Genomic DNA, 14,375 nt, shown 5'->3' with positions numbered 1-14,375 from the left:
GCAAAATTCCACAGGTCATCCATGGGCTGCTCTCTCCTAATATTAGCATTTATAAAATAAAATGAACATTTATAATATCATATAATATGAATATTATAATATGAACAAATATAACATGACATATAATATGTCTATATTTTAGTTTGTGAAAGGAATTAATTCCTTAAAAGAAGGGAAAAGGGAAAAAATAACCAGACATCACCACATTGGCATCTTATCAAAAAACAGAGCCTTTTGTCCTCTGGCTTTTTCTTACATATATAGATTTTAAAAAAGAAATAGTGAAAAGATCCAACATAAAATGATCTGATGGAAAAAAGGTCCCTTGATCAGAATTACCAGCTCTCTAAGGTCCCTAAAATGACTACCATTATCTTCACAAGGAACTTGTATATTTTTAATAGGTTTAAGGCATCCTGCTGCCTTTGAGCAATACTGCATATTGACTAGTTAACATATTAGCATGGATTAATCTATCAGATTAACTCAGTCCCATTTAGTAGAGTACATCATCCTGAAAGGACAGGGAAAGAACAGGAGGCAACGGTCTCCCACTGGAGTGCTATCAGAGAAGGGTACTGTGGCTGAGTGTCATGGTGCTGCCCCGAGGTACTGGGGAAGAGATGGCAAGCTGAAGGACAACCTGGCCTTCTTCACAACTTTCCATAGGGCCAGTCAGCCCAATTTCATGAGTTCTGGGCAGCAGCCTTTGTGGTAGAGGGAGGAAGGAGAGGACAAATGTGGGTTGGATCAGTTGAGTTATCATGTGAAGGAAGCCTAATATTTTCTCTTTCTTTTGCTCCCCAAAGTGAGGCTGTGTTGCAGCAATTAGTATAGGAATAATGTGAAGAAATATTTTATGTGCTGATAAAATAGTAAGCAGTAAGCCAACAACCATGCTTCCCAGATCCTAAACACTGTGCTAAGTGCAGGGATACAAATACTGACTAAAAACAACAAAGCCTTTGCTCTCAAGGGGAGACTTGAAAGTAACTGGACACATATAAACTATATAACACATGTTATACAATATGCTACACATGTAACATGTCACAGATACAGGTAAGGAACAAGGCAATATAAAATGTAACATAACATGTCACACAATGTTAAATGTGTGACATGTCACAGGTACAGGTAAGGAACAAGGCAATATAAAGTGCAGCATAACATGTTACATGTGTAATGCGTATTACATAAAACATGTAAGTAACTAGGCACATATAAACTGTGTAACACAATATGTTACACAATATATTACACATGTAACGTCACAAGGAACAAGGCGATATACAATGTAACATAACATGTTACATGTGCAATACAATGTGTTACATAAAACTTGTAAGTAACTAGGCACATATAAAATAGGTTCTTAGTAAATTAAAATAAACTGAAAGGGGAAGGCATAAAATAAATTTTAAAACAAATTTGTTTATTTTTAAAAACTGAAACAACTTCCATCTCTGCCAGGGCGTTCTCTCTAAAAACTAACAATAACAAAAACTCACTCCAAAATCAATTTCTTTTTCTTTTTTTTGGCACTAGGTTATTGCCCTTAATACTTCAGTAGTGGAAATATCCTGAAATTGTTACATTTTTTAAAAAAGGAAGAACTGCTTGAGGTAGCTAGGCGGGGCAGTGGATGGGGCACTGTCAAAGACCTGAGTTCAAATGTGATCTCAGATACTCACTAGTTGTGTCACTTAACCTCTGTCTGTCTCAGTTTTCTCAACTGTAATGTAGATATAATATCATACCTACATTACAGAATTGTTATGAGGATCAAGAGAGATATTAATAAAGCGCTTCATGTATTGTCTGGCACAGAATAGACACCATATAAATGCTTCCCTTCCCCTGGTATATATAGTGCCTGGTGCTTGGTAAGTATTTAACAAATACTGCCTTTTATGAAATCTTCCCCAATTCTGCCTCTTTCCACTTCAACTCACTGTCCTCACTCTCAAACTGTCTTGTATTTAATTATTCTGTATTTATTTGCATATGTTCCCTTTATATTTATTTTGTCAATACTTGCACATGGATTTTGCCTCCCTGTTAAAATATACAACATTCCTTCTGAATAGGGTTTCATTTGTTATACTGGTATCACTAGTGCCTAGCACAGTGCCTAGAATGTAGTAGGTACATACTAAATACTTGTTGTTTGATTGAATAAAGACTTGTTGACTGATTGACTGACAAATCTTCAACCTTTGACCCTGACCACTTTGTACTCTTTGACTAATGGATGAAGCATGCTGCCTGCCTCCTAACTGAGAGGGGGCTGAACCCCAGGTGCAGAGGAAGACACACATTTTTGGCCACAGTTAACGTGGGAATTTATTTTGCTTTCACAACCCCCTACCTTCTAACTCCCCTTTGCCCTTCACTTACCCAAATGAAAAGACAAGTGTCACAAGCAGTTTTTTGTTTTGTTTTTTTTTTTCCATCTGGGTGAGAGAAGGTAGGGGTCAGGGGGACTTAGAAGGTTGTGACAGTTTACCAAAAAAGGAAAAATAAAAGAGGTTCTTTTGGAGAGGAGGAAGAAAAAAAGAAAAAAAGAAATTTACATGATAATTACATATTTAAAAGGAACAGCAAGTTGTATCTAACAGATTTGCAGTTTTGTGTGCAGTCATCTTTTTATTATACTGTGTTATGGAAATACTTGTTTTATTCCATAAATTAAAAACAAAATAACTTAGTAAAAATGCATAGAAAAGAACAGAAGGAAAAACACAAGGAAATACTATTGACAAGCAAGAGATAGCTTTGAAAGCAATTATCACTGATCATGAATCATCTCTGCTCTCTCTTGAATCTTCAGACTCTCCTTATCAACAGGCTATTTCCCTTCTCCCTCTAAACATGCTCAAATCTCTCCCTCCTTAAAAAACCTTCACCATATTCTAGGATTCCTTCAAGAAGGAGCTTATATCTCTGTTCTTTCTCAGCCAAATTCCATGAAAAAGTTGTTTACACTCACTATCTCCACTTCTTTTCTCACCCTTTGGAATCTGGCATTTGACCTCTTCTCTCAGTAGAAACCTTTTTACAATGCCCTAATGGCCAAATCTGATGTTTCTTTCACAGGCTCCTTCTCAGTCTAGTGCATCTGGCACTAGAGACCTCACTCTCTTCCCAGATCTTTTCAACTGTATGAAATTTTACTTTCTCTTGGTTCTGTCTGACTACTTACTTCTCCATGTTTTCTGCTGGCTCATCATCCTTCCTAACTGTGGGTGTACTCTGTGGTTCTCTCCTAGGCCTTTTTTTCTTTCTATAGTCACTTTCAGTACCCTTATTGATCCCCCCGGAGTTAACCATCATTGCTATGCAAGTATTCTACAGATCTATATATCTAGCTCCCAGTATCAACATTGAGTTTGAGTCCCACACCACCAATTGCCTATTGGACAAATTTCAATTTGTTATGTCCCAGAGAAATCTTAAATTGAATATGTCTAAAGTGAAACCCATTAGCTGTCCACCCAGGTCTTCCTTCTTTCTGTTGAAAGCATCATCATTCTTCCAGTGTCTCAGATATATGATCTCAGCATCTCTTGAGCTTTTCCTTCATTCACCTCATGCTCACCTCAATTGTTGAGTCTTTTTATACCTTCACAAAATCTCCCACATCTAATCCCTTCTTTTCAGCCACTTAGCACATACATTTAGGCCCACTATACAACAGCCTCCTCCCTGCCTCAAGTATTTCATCTTTCTAGTACATCTACATATTCCTGACACAGTAATTCTCTTTAAATGCAAATCAAACTATGCCTTCCTAGCATAGCCAACTCTAAGGGCGGCTTCCTCTTGTCTCTGGGATCACAAATAAACTCTTCTGTTTAGTTTTCAAATTCATAAATCTATCTTTCCAGCTTTAGTGGACATTATACCTATATTTGTACTCAGAGATCTAGCCAAACTGCCTTCTCTCTGTTCCTTATTCATGAAACTCTAACTCCCATCTTTGTCATTTTGCACTAGATATTCCTCATATCCAGTTATATTCCCTTCTTATCTCTGCCTTAAAGAATCCATCTTTTCTTTTAATATGCAGCTGTGGAACTATTTTGTGCTTGTCCAACTGCTAATGCTCTCTCCTTTCCTATCTACCTTATATCTAAGTACATTGTGTATGAATGTTATATATGTACATATTTATCCATATGTTCATTATGTATATATATTTTATATATAATTGTTGTTTTCTCATTAGAATGCAAACAAAGATTGTTTCAGTCTTTGTATTAACATCTCCAGTGTCTTGCATAGTGCCTGGAACACAGTAGGTGCTTAATAAATACTTTGTTGATTGATGGAAGTGGCTATATACTTTAAAGAAAATCAAGCTGTGCAAGTTTTTCTCTCTCTTTTTTTGATCTGATTTTTCTTGTACCACATGATAAATGTGGAAATATCTTCATTTAAAAAACAAAAAAAAGTGGATAAAGCACCAGCCCTGAAGTCAGGAGGACCTGAGTTCAAATCTGGTCTCAGACACTTAACACTTCGTAGTTGTGTAACTCTGGGCAAGTAATTTAACCCCAATTATCTCAGGAAAAAAAAAAAAAAAGAAAGATAATCAGGCTGTACTTAAGGATAATCTCTAATTTCAGATACAATTCTGTAAAGGGCTGAAACTCTTGAGTTGATTTACCAAAGTCAGACAACCAAGCACTTAAGGCTAACTACCAAAGTGGACAACACTCTATTAGCAAATGCTTGGAAAATGGCCCTTCCCACTATTTTGTGCTGGTTCAATCTTTTATATATGCAGAGAAATGTGGGAAGGATTAGGGGGTGGAATAAGACAAGCCAGAGGCACTTGGGCAGTGGAGGTGGAAAAGGAAGGTCACAGAGATCCTGTGTCCATTCCCTTCACTTCTACCCCTAAAGACCAAGAATAAAGACCAAGGACTTTTGCTTATCCTGAACTCCGGCTGATCCTAAGGTATCCAGGATGCTAACTTGATCTTCACACAACTCCCTTTTCATCTACTCTACTTTTTATATAGCAATGATCTTTCCTTTCTCCCTTCTGGTTTCCTTAAAGTTCACTTTCAATTCTACCTTCTACAAGAAGCCTTTCATGATCCTCCTAAATGCTAGTGCTTATTTTCTGTTAATTATTTCATGTGTGTATATGCATGTATATATATGTGCATGTACACACATGCATTGTGCACGTGTGTGCTTTCATATTCACAACTGTCTGCATGTCTATTCACCTGTCTATCAATCTAGTACCATGACTTCCTTGAAAGCCAGAACAATTTTTGCTTTCTTTTAAAAACTCTCAATACTTAGCACAGTATTTGGTACATCATAGGTGCTTCATAAAAGCTTGCTGATTTGATTTTTTTGTTTTGTTAAAATTTTTTTTTTTAAATTTCTTCCCTTCTCCCTGATTTTTCATTACATTCTCTCCTGGCTCTCTGACTGCCTGCTTGTCTGGTTGCTCCTTCTTCAAACTCTTTTGCTGGATCTTTATTCATAAGAAAAAGTAGTCCAGTGGAAAGAACACTAGCTCTGGAGTGGGAGGATGTGGGTTCAAATGCTGCCTGTCACAATACCTGAAAGAGCCTTAAGCAAATCATTTAACTAGTCTAGACTTTCATTTCCTCATATGTAAAATTGAGTATGTGGGGGTGGGGGGGAAGAGTAAGGGGGAGGCCAATGAAGGGAATCGTTATTGTACTAAATGGCCTCAGGTTTTTCCCACCTCTAGTTCTATGATCCCAGTGTCAGCAGCCTCCTAACTGTGGATATCTCACACAACTTTATTCTGGGCCTTCCTTTTTCCTTTATACTTTTTGGTTGTAAATCTATGATCTTATGACCCTTTCTCAGTGATCCTATTGGCTCTCATGGATTCAATTATGATCTCTATGGCAGATGACTTCTAGCTCTAGAATCTCCAAAATTCCATTCCCATATCACCAAATACACATGAGACATCTCCAAGTGGATGGGACAGCTTGTTTTGGCAACTGAATTAAAACAGGCTTGTCCAAAAGCAAATTAGTTATCTTTTCACCAATACCTATCCTTTCCCTTAACTTTTCTGTTTTTGCTGAGGCTACCACCATCATTCTAGACAATAAGGTTTACAACATTGAGGTTATGCTAGATTCTTTACTTTCCCTTCTTCCCCACATGGCCACTCAATGGCTAAGTTTTATTGGTGGTATTGACTTTGACAACAAATCTATTATGTGTCCCCTTCTTTCTACTCACATTGCTCCCATCTTAGTGCAGGTCCTTATCATCTCACTAAAACAATTGCTATCTCTAGCTAATGGGTCTCCTACACTCAAAACTACTGTCTCAGATCCATCTTCTACATTCTTGATAAATTGATATTCTTAATGAAGCTGTCTGATCTGATCATATCTCTCTCCTCCTCAAGAAACTTCACGGGCTCCCTACTGTTTCTAGAATTAAATAGAAACTACTATGGTTGGGACTGAAAGCCCTTTGCCATCTGGTTCCAATATTTTTTTCCAGACTGAATTCACATTATTCCCCATAATGTGCTATACAGTCAAGCCAAAATGGGCCATTAGTAATTCCTCATATATGACATTCCTTATGCTACCTTCACAAATTTGAACAAATTGTTCCTTATGTCTCACTTTTACCTACTACAATTCCCTTCAAGGCTACATCCAAGGGTTGCCTTCTACCTGAAGTCTTTCCTGATGTTCTCTCTCACCTCTCTTCATCCTGATTATTTTCTATTTACTTCATGTCGATTTATCAAGTTTGTCAACTCCCTCACCTACTACAGATTATAAATTCTCCCAAGGATTGCTTTGGTTTTTTGCCTTTGTATTCCTAGTGCCTGGCACATAGCAGATACTAAAGAAGCAATTATGGAATGAATGACAACAATGGGACAGAATTAAATTGACATAGATCAAAATGGATTCATAATGAACATTAATTCATATTACAAACACATACCGCCTTTTAAATCAGCTGATGCCCCCACGTATTGAAAGTTATCCATATTAATGACATCAATGATAGGTGATACAACCCGGGTCTTGTCCTAAAATAAATATTGATTTTTTTGGAGAGAAAAAAAAAACCATAGGTAAATAACTCAAAATACAATACAGAGAAAAGCATTATTAGTGTTATACAGAAACAAGACAAATCAACAGATTCATTATCTGCCAAGCCTTTTTGCTTATAGTCATATCAAATGCCCATTCTTTGTCTCCCTCACATTTATGTTATTTGTTGTAACATGAATACCATACTGATAATAATTCACTGAAAATATATGTAAAAAAAAAATCTGTCCTGGATGATTCAGATATTCACTTGTCTGAAGGCAGAGGGCTGGACTAAGTGATCTTTCCAAATACCTTTTCCCAGTGACATAAATTAATGGAGTTTTCCAAAATGTCTAAATTATGATCAGAATGTAGATTTCATTTTGACAGAATTTAGGTTCAACTGAATTAATTCAATTCAACAGTGTGTTAGCTGATGTGAAACAGAAGTGAGGATATTGCTCTTTGGACTTACAATCTGATATGGATACCCAGGCAGCACAATGATGCAGCCAAGTGAAGAATAAACTTCCATGGGCACATCTGTGATATGAAAAGTGATAAGTGGTGGTGACAGAAAATGAATCAGGCAGCCTGTCTTCCCATGATTTCATGAAAATATTTTCTTAGTCATTTCACATACTATTGCTGTCATTTTCTTGATAAGAGTTCAAAATGACTTTTAATTGCTGACCTTTCCAAATTTTGATGTTAAGCTGATATTGATTGCAAAAATGAAATAGTAATACTCTGCTTTGCTTGAAAGAACAACAAAAGGTTAATTTTCTCTCTAGAGCAATTAGTTGAAGAACTGTTTTGTTAGCCAAAAGGATGATAAAGGACTTTGTCAAACAAATTAAAAAGAAATGTTTGGTAATACCAAGCAAGGACTTGGTAATGTGGCAAATGGGGAAAAGACTCTTGGAACTATCTCTAAAATGGACATTTTCAAGGAAGAAAATTGAGTCATGTAGAAAGTAAAGAGATAGAGAAGAAAAGAATCATGGGAATGATGGGCTAAAAAAAAGAGAAAGAAAGTTGAAATTCTATAGGAACATTACTCACATACTTTTTATATGCTTGAATATATGGAATATAAAGAGAAAATACAAGTCATCAGTTGGAATTTTGAAAATGCTATATACACTGAATTCTGGGGCCACTTAAAAAGTCAAATTTTGAAGTTTAGCTGCTATGAGAAGGACTTTTTGGTGGTAAAAAAATTTTCAGAATGTAAAGCCTGATCTAGCTAGCTCTGGCAGGGCTATTCTCAGGAGCTAGAACCACTTACTTGATCCTTCTTCACAAAAGGAATACATAGGGGGAGATACTACAGGCAGTCATCTAGAGTCTAAGAAATACATATACAAGGGGTACTTTCCAAAATGATGACTAAGGTCTGTCATGATCTAAATTCCTAAGATAAAGATGACAGAATACTGATGGCTGAAACAGACAAAATATTTTTTTCCTGTAGCCTCTGACGATGTATTAGGGACTTCTGTTTATTTTGGCGATTGTTCATGTAAATCCCCAAATTCTCCAGTAAACTAATTGTACTACAAAGAAAAGATTCTCCCAGAGAGAAGTTAATAACAATGATAATAGAAGTAGTAGTAATAATAATAACTCACATTTATATAGTGCTTTATGATGGGCAAAGAGCTTTACAAAAACTATCTCATTTTATCTTTACAACAACCCTGGGAGAAAGGTCATATTAAGCAGCTAAATGATGCAATGGTTAGAATGATAAATCTGAAATCATGAAAAATATCTCCTAGCTACGTGTGCCACCATGTCCAAGTCTCATAATCTCTCTCAACCTCAGTTTCTTTCTTTGCAAAATGGAAATAATAGTAGTGTCTGCCTCCCAGGGTTACTATATATATAAAATGAGATAATATTTTAAAAATGCTTTTCAAATGTTAAAGTGCCACAGAAATATATTGATTATTATCCCCATTTTATGGATGAGGAAATTAAGGCAGACAAAGGTTGTAACGTGCTCAGGGCCATACATCTGGTAAGATTCAAAGGCATGATTTGAACTTGGGTTTTCCTAATTTTAGGTCTAGGTCTAGAATTTTTAGATTAGAGCCTGGTATTAATATCATATATTAATATATATTATATATGTTGTATATCACATATAATATATATTAATATCATATGGTCAGTTCTTTAGGAACTCAGATACAAAGGATTAGGAAGTTCCACAAATTTAGAAGCCTGAAAGAACACTCATCATCAAGAATTCAATAGGCAGAATGATCTGCTACAACATTAAAATTGTTCTAAGTGCCTTCACAGATTTACAGATTTGGATGGGTCTTCAATGATCTAGTCAACTAAAAAATAACATGGCCCATGAGTGGTCATCAAGCCTTTGTTCAGAGTCTTAAGGCAGAGAAGTGGGGCCAAATAGTTCTATTATTAGAAGAATGAAATCCACTTCAATCTTAAAATCACCACTCAAGTCAATTATTCACTACTTTGAATAAAATGTGAATTCAGTAACATTAACATCTAATCATCTACATTTTGATCACCTGTGCCACTTATTTAATGGTCACAGTTTTGGTAAGGAGAATTCTATGTCATTTATGCCCATCGGTAGCCTGGCTACAATTTTAGTTGTACAACTAGAATAGCCATTGACATTCTGCTCATGGTATGACCTTTGATCCCCCGCCAATGCTTTCCATAGTTACCCAAAGACAAACTAGTTCTATTTTTATTCTTTCACAGTCTTTTCCCCCCCATTAATTCCTGGCAAATTTCTTGTCAAGTGTTTGTGGGGAATGAGGAATTAAGCGGAATGGCAAGCATGACAGAAAGAGAAATGAGAAGATGCCAAAAAGTAACAATTAGCTGTTGTAAGACAGAGGTGGCAAGCCCTTAGTCCAGGTGAGCCACAATGCTTCTGAATACAGCCCAAACCACATGGAAATGTAAAAGGGATATGGCTAACAAAATAAATAAAAAGGCAATGAAATGCAGATTTTGAAATTAAACTTATTTGTGGCCTTTAGGGATCCTTACATACAAATTAGTGTCTTCTACTCAAGCTTGACGCCATTGCTATAAAACAGAACATACATAATGTAAATCAGCAGGTGACCTACTAGATCCCTCTCCTTTCTCCCTGCATCTGTCTTTGGGTTCTTCTAGTCAAGAAGGGTCCCTACTGGATCATTGCCTTCTTGTGGTGGAAAGGGTCGTGTAATTTAAGGAAATGGAGCTACGTCATTCAGGGTTACCAAAGATGGACAGGTCATAGTGGAGAGTTATGACAAAAGATGAAGCATTGGAGAAGGAAATGGCAAAGAATTCCAGTGTCTTTACTGGCCTGGCTATGACCACAGAGTCACGAAAAGCTGAACATGAGTTCAACAATGAGTCAACATGAAAACAACAATGAGTCAAGAAGTGAATATGGTAGAAAATGAAGCTCAGTGGACTAAAGAAAGTGGCTGCATGGTGAAGGCTCCTGTCAGGGCTTCTTTCTTACCTGAAACACTCATAAAGTCTTCTTTTAGTCATAGTCTTTCCATGATGGTAAATGAAAACCTTGACTTCAGCCTTACCAGACTATTCCACATTTCATCCTAGAACTTTCAGTAAATAAAAAAAAGCCTCCCAACAGAACAGAACTGATGTAAATAGAATGGGGGCTCTAATCCTGTAGAGGTGAGAGCTCTGACTTGCTCTTTCCCTTCCCCAGCTGGCCTAATGTAATAACAAATGAATGCCATCAAAGGGGGAATTGCCTCACTTCCCCCAACATAAACAATCACCATGCACCGAGGTGCTCTCCAAGCCCTGGTACCTTAGGGCATCTCTACACTTACCTCTGCTACCCTCTCCAGAAGGGGCTCCAGCCAGTGCTCATTACATTCACAATGACTGTCCAAGAACGTCAGAACTTTAGCCTGTGCTGCATCTGCCCCTCGGACCCGAGAGCGCATCAAGCCTGTGGGTGAGAGTTCAGAAGCTTGTCAGGGGAGAGAATCCATACTCTCTGTGAAAAACAACAAAAGTAATAGACGCTGGCAGACACCATCTATACATTTCCCCCCACAAAACCTTTACAGCCCACTTGCAGGGCTAGAGGTTTCACATTCTGTGTCAGACTGAAAGGATCAATACCACCCTGTGGTCAGAGACAGAAGACTAGCTTTTTTTTTTTTTTTTTTTTTTTTTTTTTTTTTTTTTTTTTTTTAAGGTAAAGAACATACAGAGAGAACAACTGTCTTGTGAGGAAGGCTGTCACATAATTAAAGGCTGATGGATATGTCAACAGAAACAGTAATTTTAAAAACTTCTCTTGCAACGAGCAAAGAGGATTTGCTCATTAACTGGGCTCAGAGACTTGTTGTCTACACGCTTGAAATGTCAATAACTGCTGATCTTTCATAGTGCTAATTTTAGTAATAGAAACTGCAAATTCTTCTAAGATATATAATCTTACATATATAAAAATCTTCAAGGATTCAATCAACTTATACATATTTATCATATAACATAAATATATATGATATAGATGTTGTGTGTGTGTGTGTGTGTGTGTGTGTGTGTATTTACTCAGTGAGTAAGACTCAGTTATAAGGCTTCTTTGCCATAACACAAAATCAATTATGTTTTGGGTCAAATCACGCAACTCTAGACTGTGATGTATAGCAGAGATGTCAGACACATGGCCCATTGCAAGCAGCCCACAGTGCTCCAGAAAAAGGCAAGAGCCCAATTACAATGTAATTGGAAAATATTTACCAAAATAAATAAAAATACAATAAAACATAGATAACACTATATTGCATTTTAAAACAAAGTCAATATGCAGCCCTCAGGGATCCTTATGTATGGATTAATGGCTCCTCATTCTATTTAAGTTTGACATAATGTTGTAGAGCATTTTTCTCTTACTATTGTAATCGTTTCCTTCAGAACAACTATATTTGTTCCTTGACATCCCAGGATTTCTACTGCAATACTGTTCTTTGTATGTGAAACAAAGTGCTACTGATTCACTACCAGAAAGGGCAAAGACATGTTTTAAGTGTTTTTGCCCCCAGGAGGAGAAGATGCATTTTCTCTGATGCTCAGTTGGATTTTGTGGAAAGCGAATGAGTGATTTAGCCTTTGGCCATGGAACAAAGGGAAGGTGGTTAGCTCCATTAGAGAGTCAAGTTCATGACCTTTGTTGAATTATCAGGTCACACATGCACAAGTACTAAGTATTTTATATGTATTTTACAGGTCTTCACCAGAATCTGATTCTCTTCATGTAAACTGGGCTGTCCCAATTTGGATAACCAATTCATCAACCTGTGAACAAATTTACATCTTAAGGCAGGGGTGCTTAATCTGTGAATTTGTGTTTTAAATAATATGGCAACTATATTTCAGTATAATTGGTTTTCTTTGCAGTTCTACATGGTTTAATTTATTCAGTTAAAATCATTATTTTGGGGGCAGGTAGGTGGTGCAGTGGATAGAGCACCTAGAGGAGCTGAGTTCAAATTTGATCTCAGACACGTAATACTTCCTAGCTGTGTGACCCTGGGAAAGTCACAGCCTCCTCAGTGTGCGCGCACGTGCACACACACACACACACACACACCATACACACAAATCATTATTTTGAGAAGAGGTCCATAAAATTCCTCAGACTGTTACAGAGTCTGGGAAATGAAAAAGATTAAAAATCCCTATCTTAAAAACAATCTTTTAATTTCTAAATATTTTCCCTTAATCACACTCACTGAAAAGAGTGGCTATTAATTTTGTTACTAATATTAAATTATCAGTGTTTAAAAATAATAATTGTTACTACTTTATTCCCTAGTGGACAAGAGTACGATAGAAAAATATTTCTCAGGTTTCATAGATATTTTTAAAATATTAAACTAGGTATTTTTTTGTCTAGGTTGTCTGAACATGAGCACCAGGTCATATAATTCTGATTTATTCCATGTTTTTGTTTCAAACAGAAGGGGCCAAATTAGGAGCATTGACTAAAATGACTACTTTTCAAACCAATAAGATTGATTAGAATATGGAGTTAATGAAAACCATGTAATAAGTTCAATTATTTATGGACTAGTTTAATGTTACATGGTGAGGAAAATAAAATTCTTTCCTGAACATATTTTTGACCTCTAATGGCAACTGGTTATCTTGCAAATGGGCATTATTGCCCCGGAGAAAACAGAAGACAGATCATGTATACATGAATCAAAGCAAATTCTTCACAATCCCAGGGTGGGGAAAAAAATCTTAGTTCTGTCAACTTCATATAGGAAAATTCAATAGTTAAAAGATTTCTTCAAATGTGAATGAACAAGATATCCAAACATCAAGCTCCCAAGCAGCTCTGAGAAATGAGCAGCTGACTAGATGTTAATTGCACAATATTTTAAGCTTCTTCTCTAGATATTTCAATGTTTTACTCCTGCCTTTGGAAAAATCTTGCCTACAGCTGTCAATAAAGAATGTTCAATGATCCTAACTACTGCACAGGGAAGAGTGACAGCAGCTCATAAGGCAGGAGTTTGTAAAATTGAAAAACCTAGCAAATGGGAATGTACTTTCCTTTCTTCAGGTGGGTCACTTTCACCTATCAGTCAAACTCTAATGCCACTTATAAATATAAATCAGGTGCTTGAAGCAAAGGACTTGCCATTTCTAAATCTCGTAGGTTTTCATCTAAATTCTAATACCTGAGGGACTGCTGACTAATCAAGGCCTCCTATAAAATGAAGAGACAATTTTCCAAAGAAGGAAAGGGGAAATCCAAATAGAATTGTGGTCATAATTAAAAGTGAGATTTTAATATGCAATGTAGTAAGTTTTTCATAAGACTTATCGTTTTGGATGCCATATACATACATAGACCAGACATAGAAAGCCAAGATGTGGTCATTTTTTTCTTAAGCTAAAATATACTGAGTTTGTTAATAACTAAAAATACAGACACTATTACACTTTGTTGGCAAAACCAAGCCCCATAAAGAGATTAGGCTGTTTATAAAAATAAGTGAATAACAAACAATTTACCTTCTCGCCGATCATTTCTAAGCACCCGTACTTTCTCAATCTTCCCCAAGAGAGCACCATCCTCAGCTGAAAAGGGGGAAAAAAAAACAAAAAAAAACAACAACCTAGGAGATTCTGAAACTGAGCTTTATAAAGATGTAGAGATGTGTTTAATTACAAGTATAATCAGCTCTTGATTATCCAAGAGCTGCTGAACAATCTGTACCTCATACCCATCTCCAACCCCCTGCCCTC

General features: G+C 36.5%; 1 protein-coding gene across 1 annotated transcript in view; it reads right to left on the bottom strand.

The window, feature by feature from the left end:
* The window catches only part of GALNT2 (polypeptide N-acetylgalactosaminyltransferase 2), a 254,489-nt gene that overhangs the window by 37,309 nt on the left and 202,805 nt on the right, over window positions 1-14,375 (bottom strand). Inside the window, exons 6-8 of the mRNA XM_051993624.1 lie at window positions 14,142-14,207; window positions 10,934-11,055; window positions 6,982-7,069 (exon numbers count right to left, since the gene is read on the bottom strand). Of these exons, the coding sequence (XP_051849584.1) occupies window positions 6,982-7,069; window positions 10,934-11,055; window positions 14,142-14,207 (276 nt within the window). The remainder of the gene's footprint in view (window positions 1-6,981; window positions 7,070-10,933; window positions 11,056-14,141; window positions 14,208-14,375) is intronic.

Source organism: Antechinus flavipes, chromosome 4 (assembly GCF_016432865.1).
Source record: "Antechinus flavipes isolate AdamAnt ecotype Samford, QLD, Australia chromosome 4, AdamAnt_v2, whole genome shotgun sequence".
In the NCBI taxonomy this organism is placed as follows: domain Eukaryota; kingdom Metazoa; phylum Chordata; class Mammalia; order Dasyuromorphia; family Dasyuridae; genus Antechinus; species Antechinus flavipes.
This window is presented reverse-complemented; position numbering and strand designations above follow the sequence as displayed.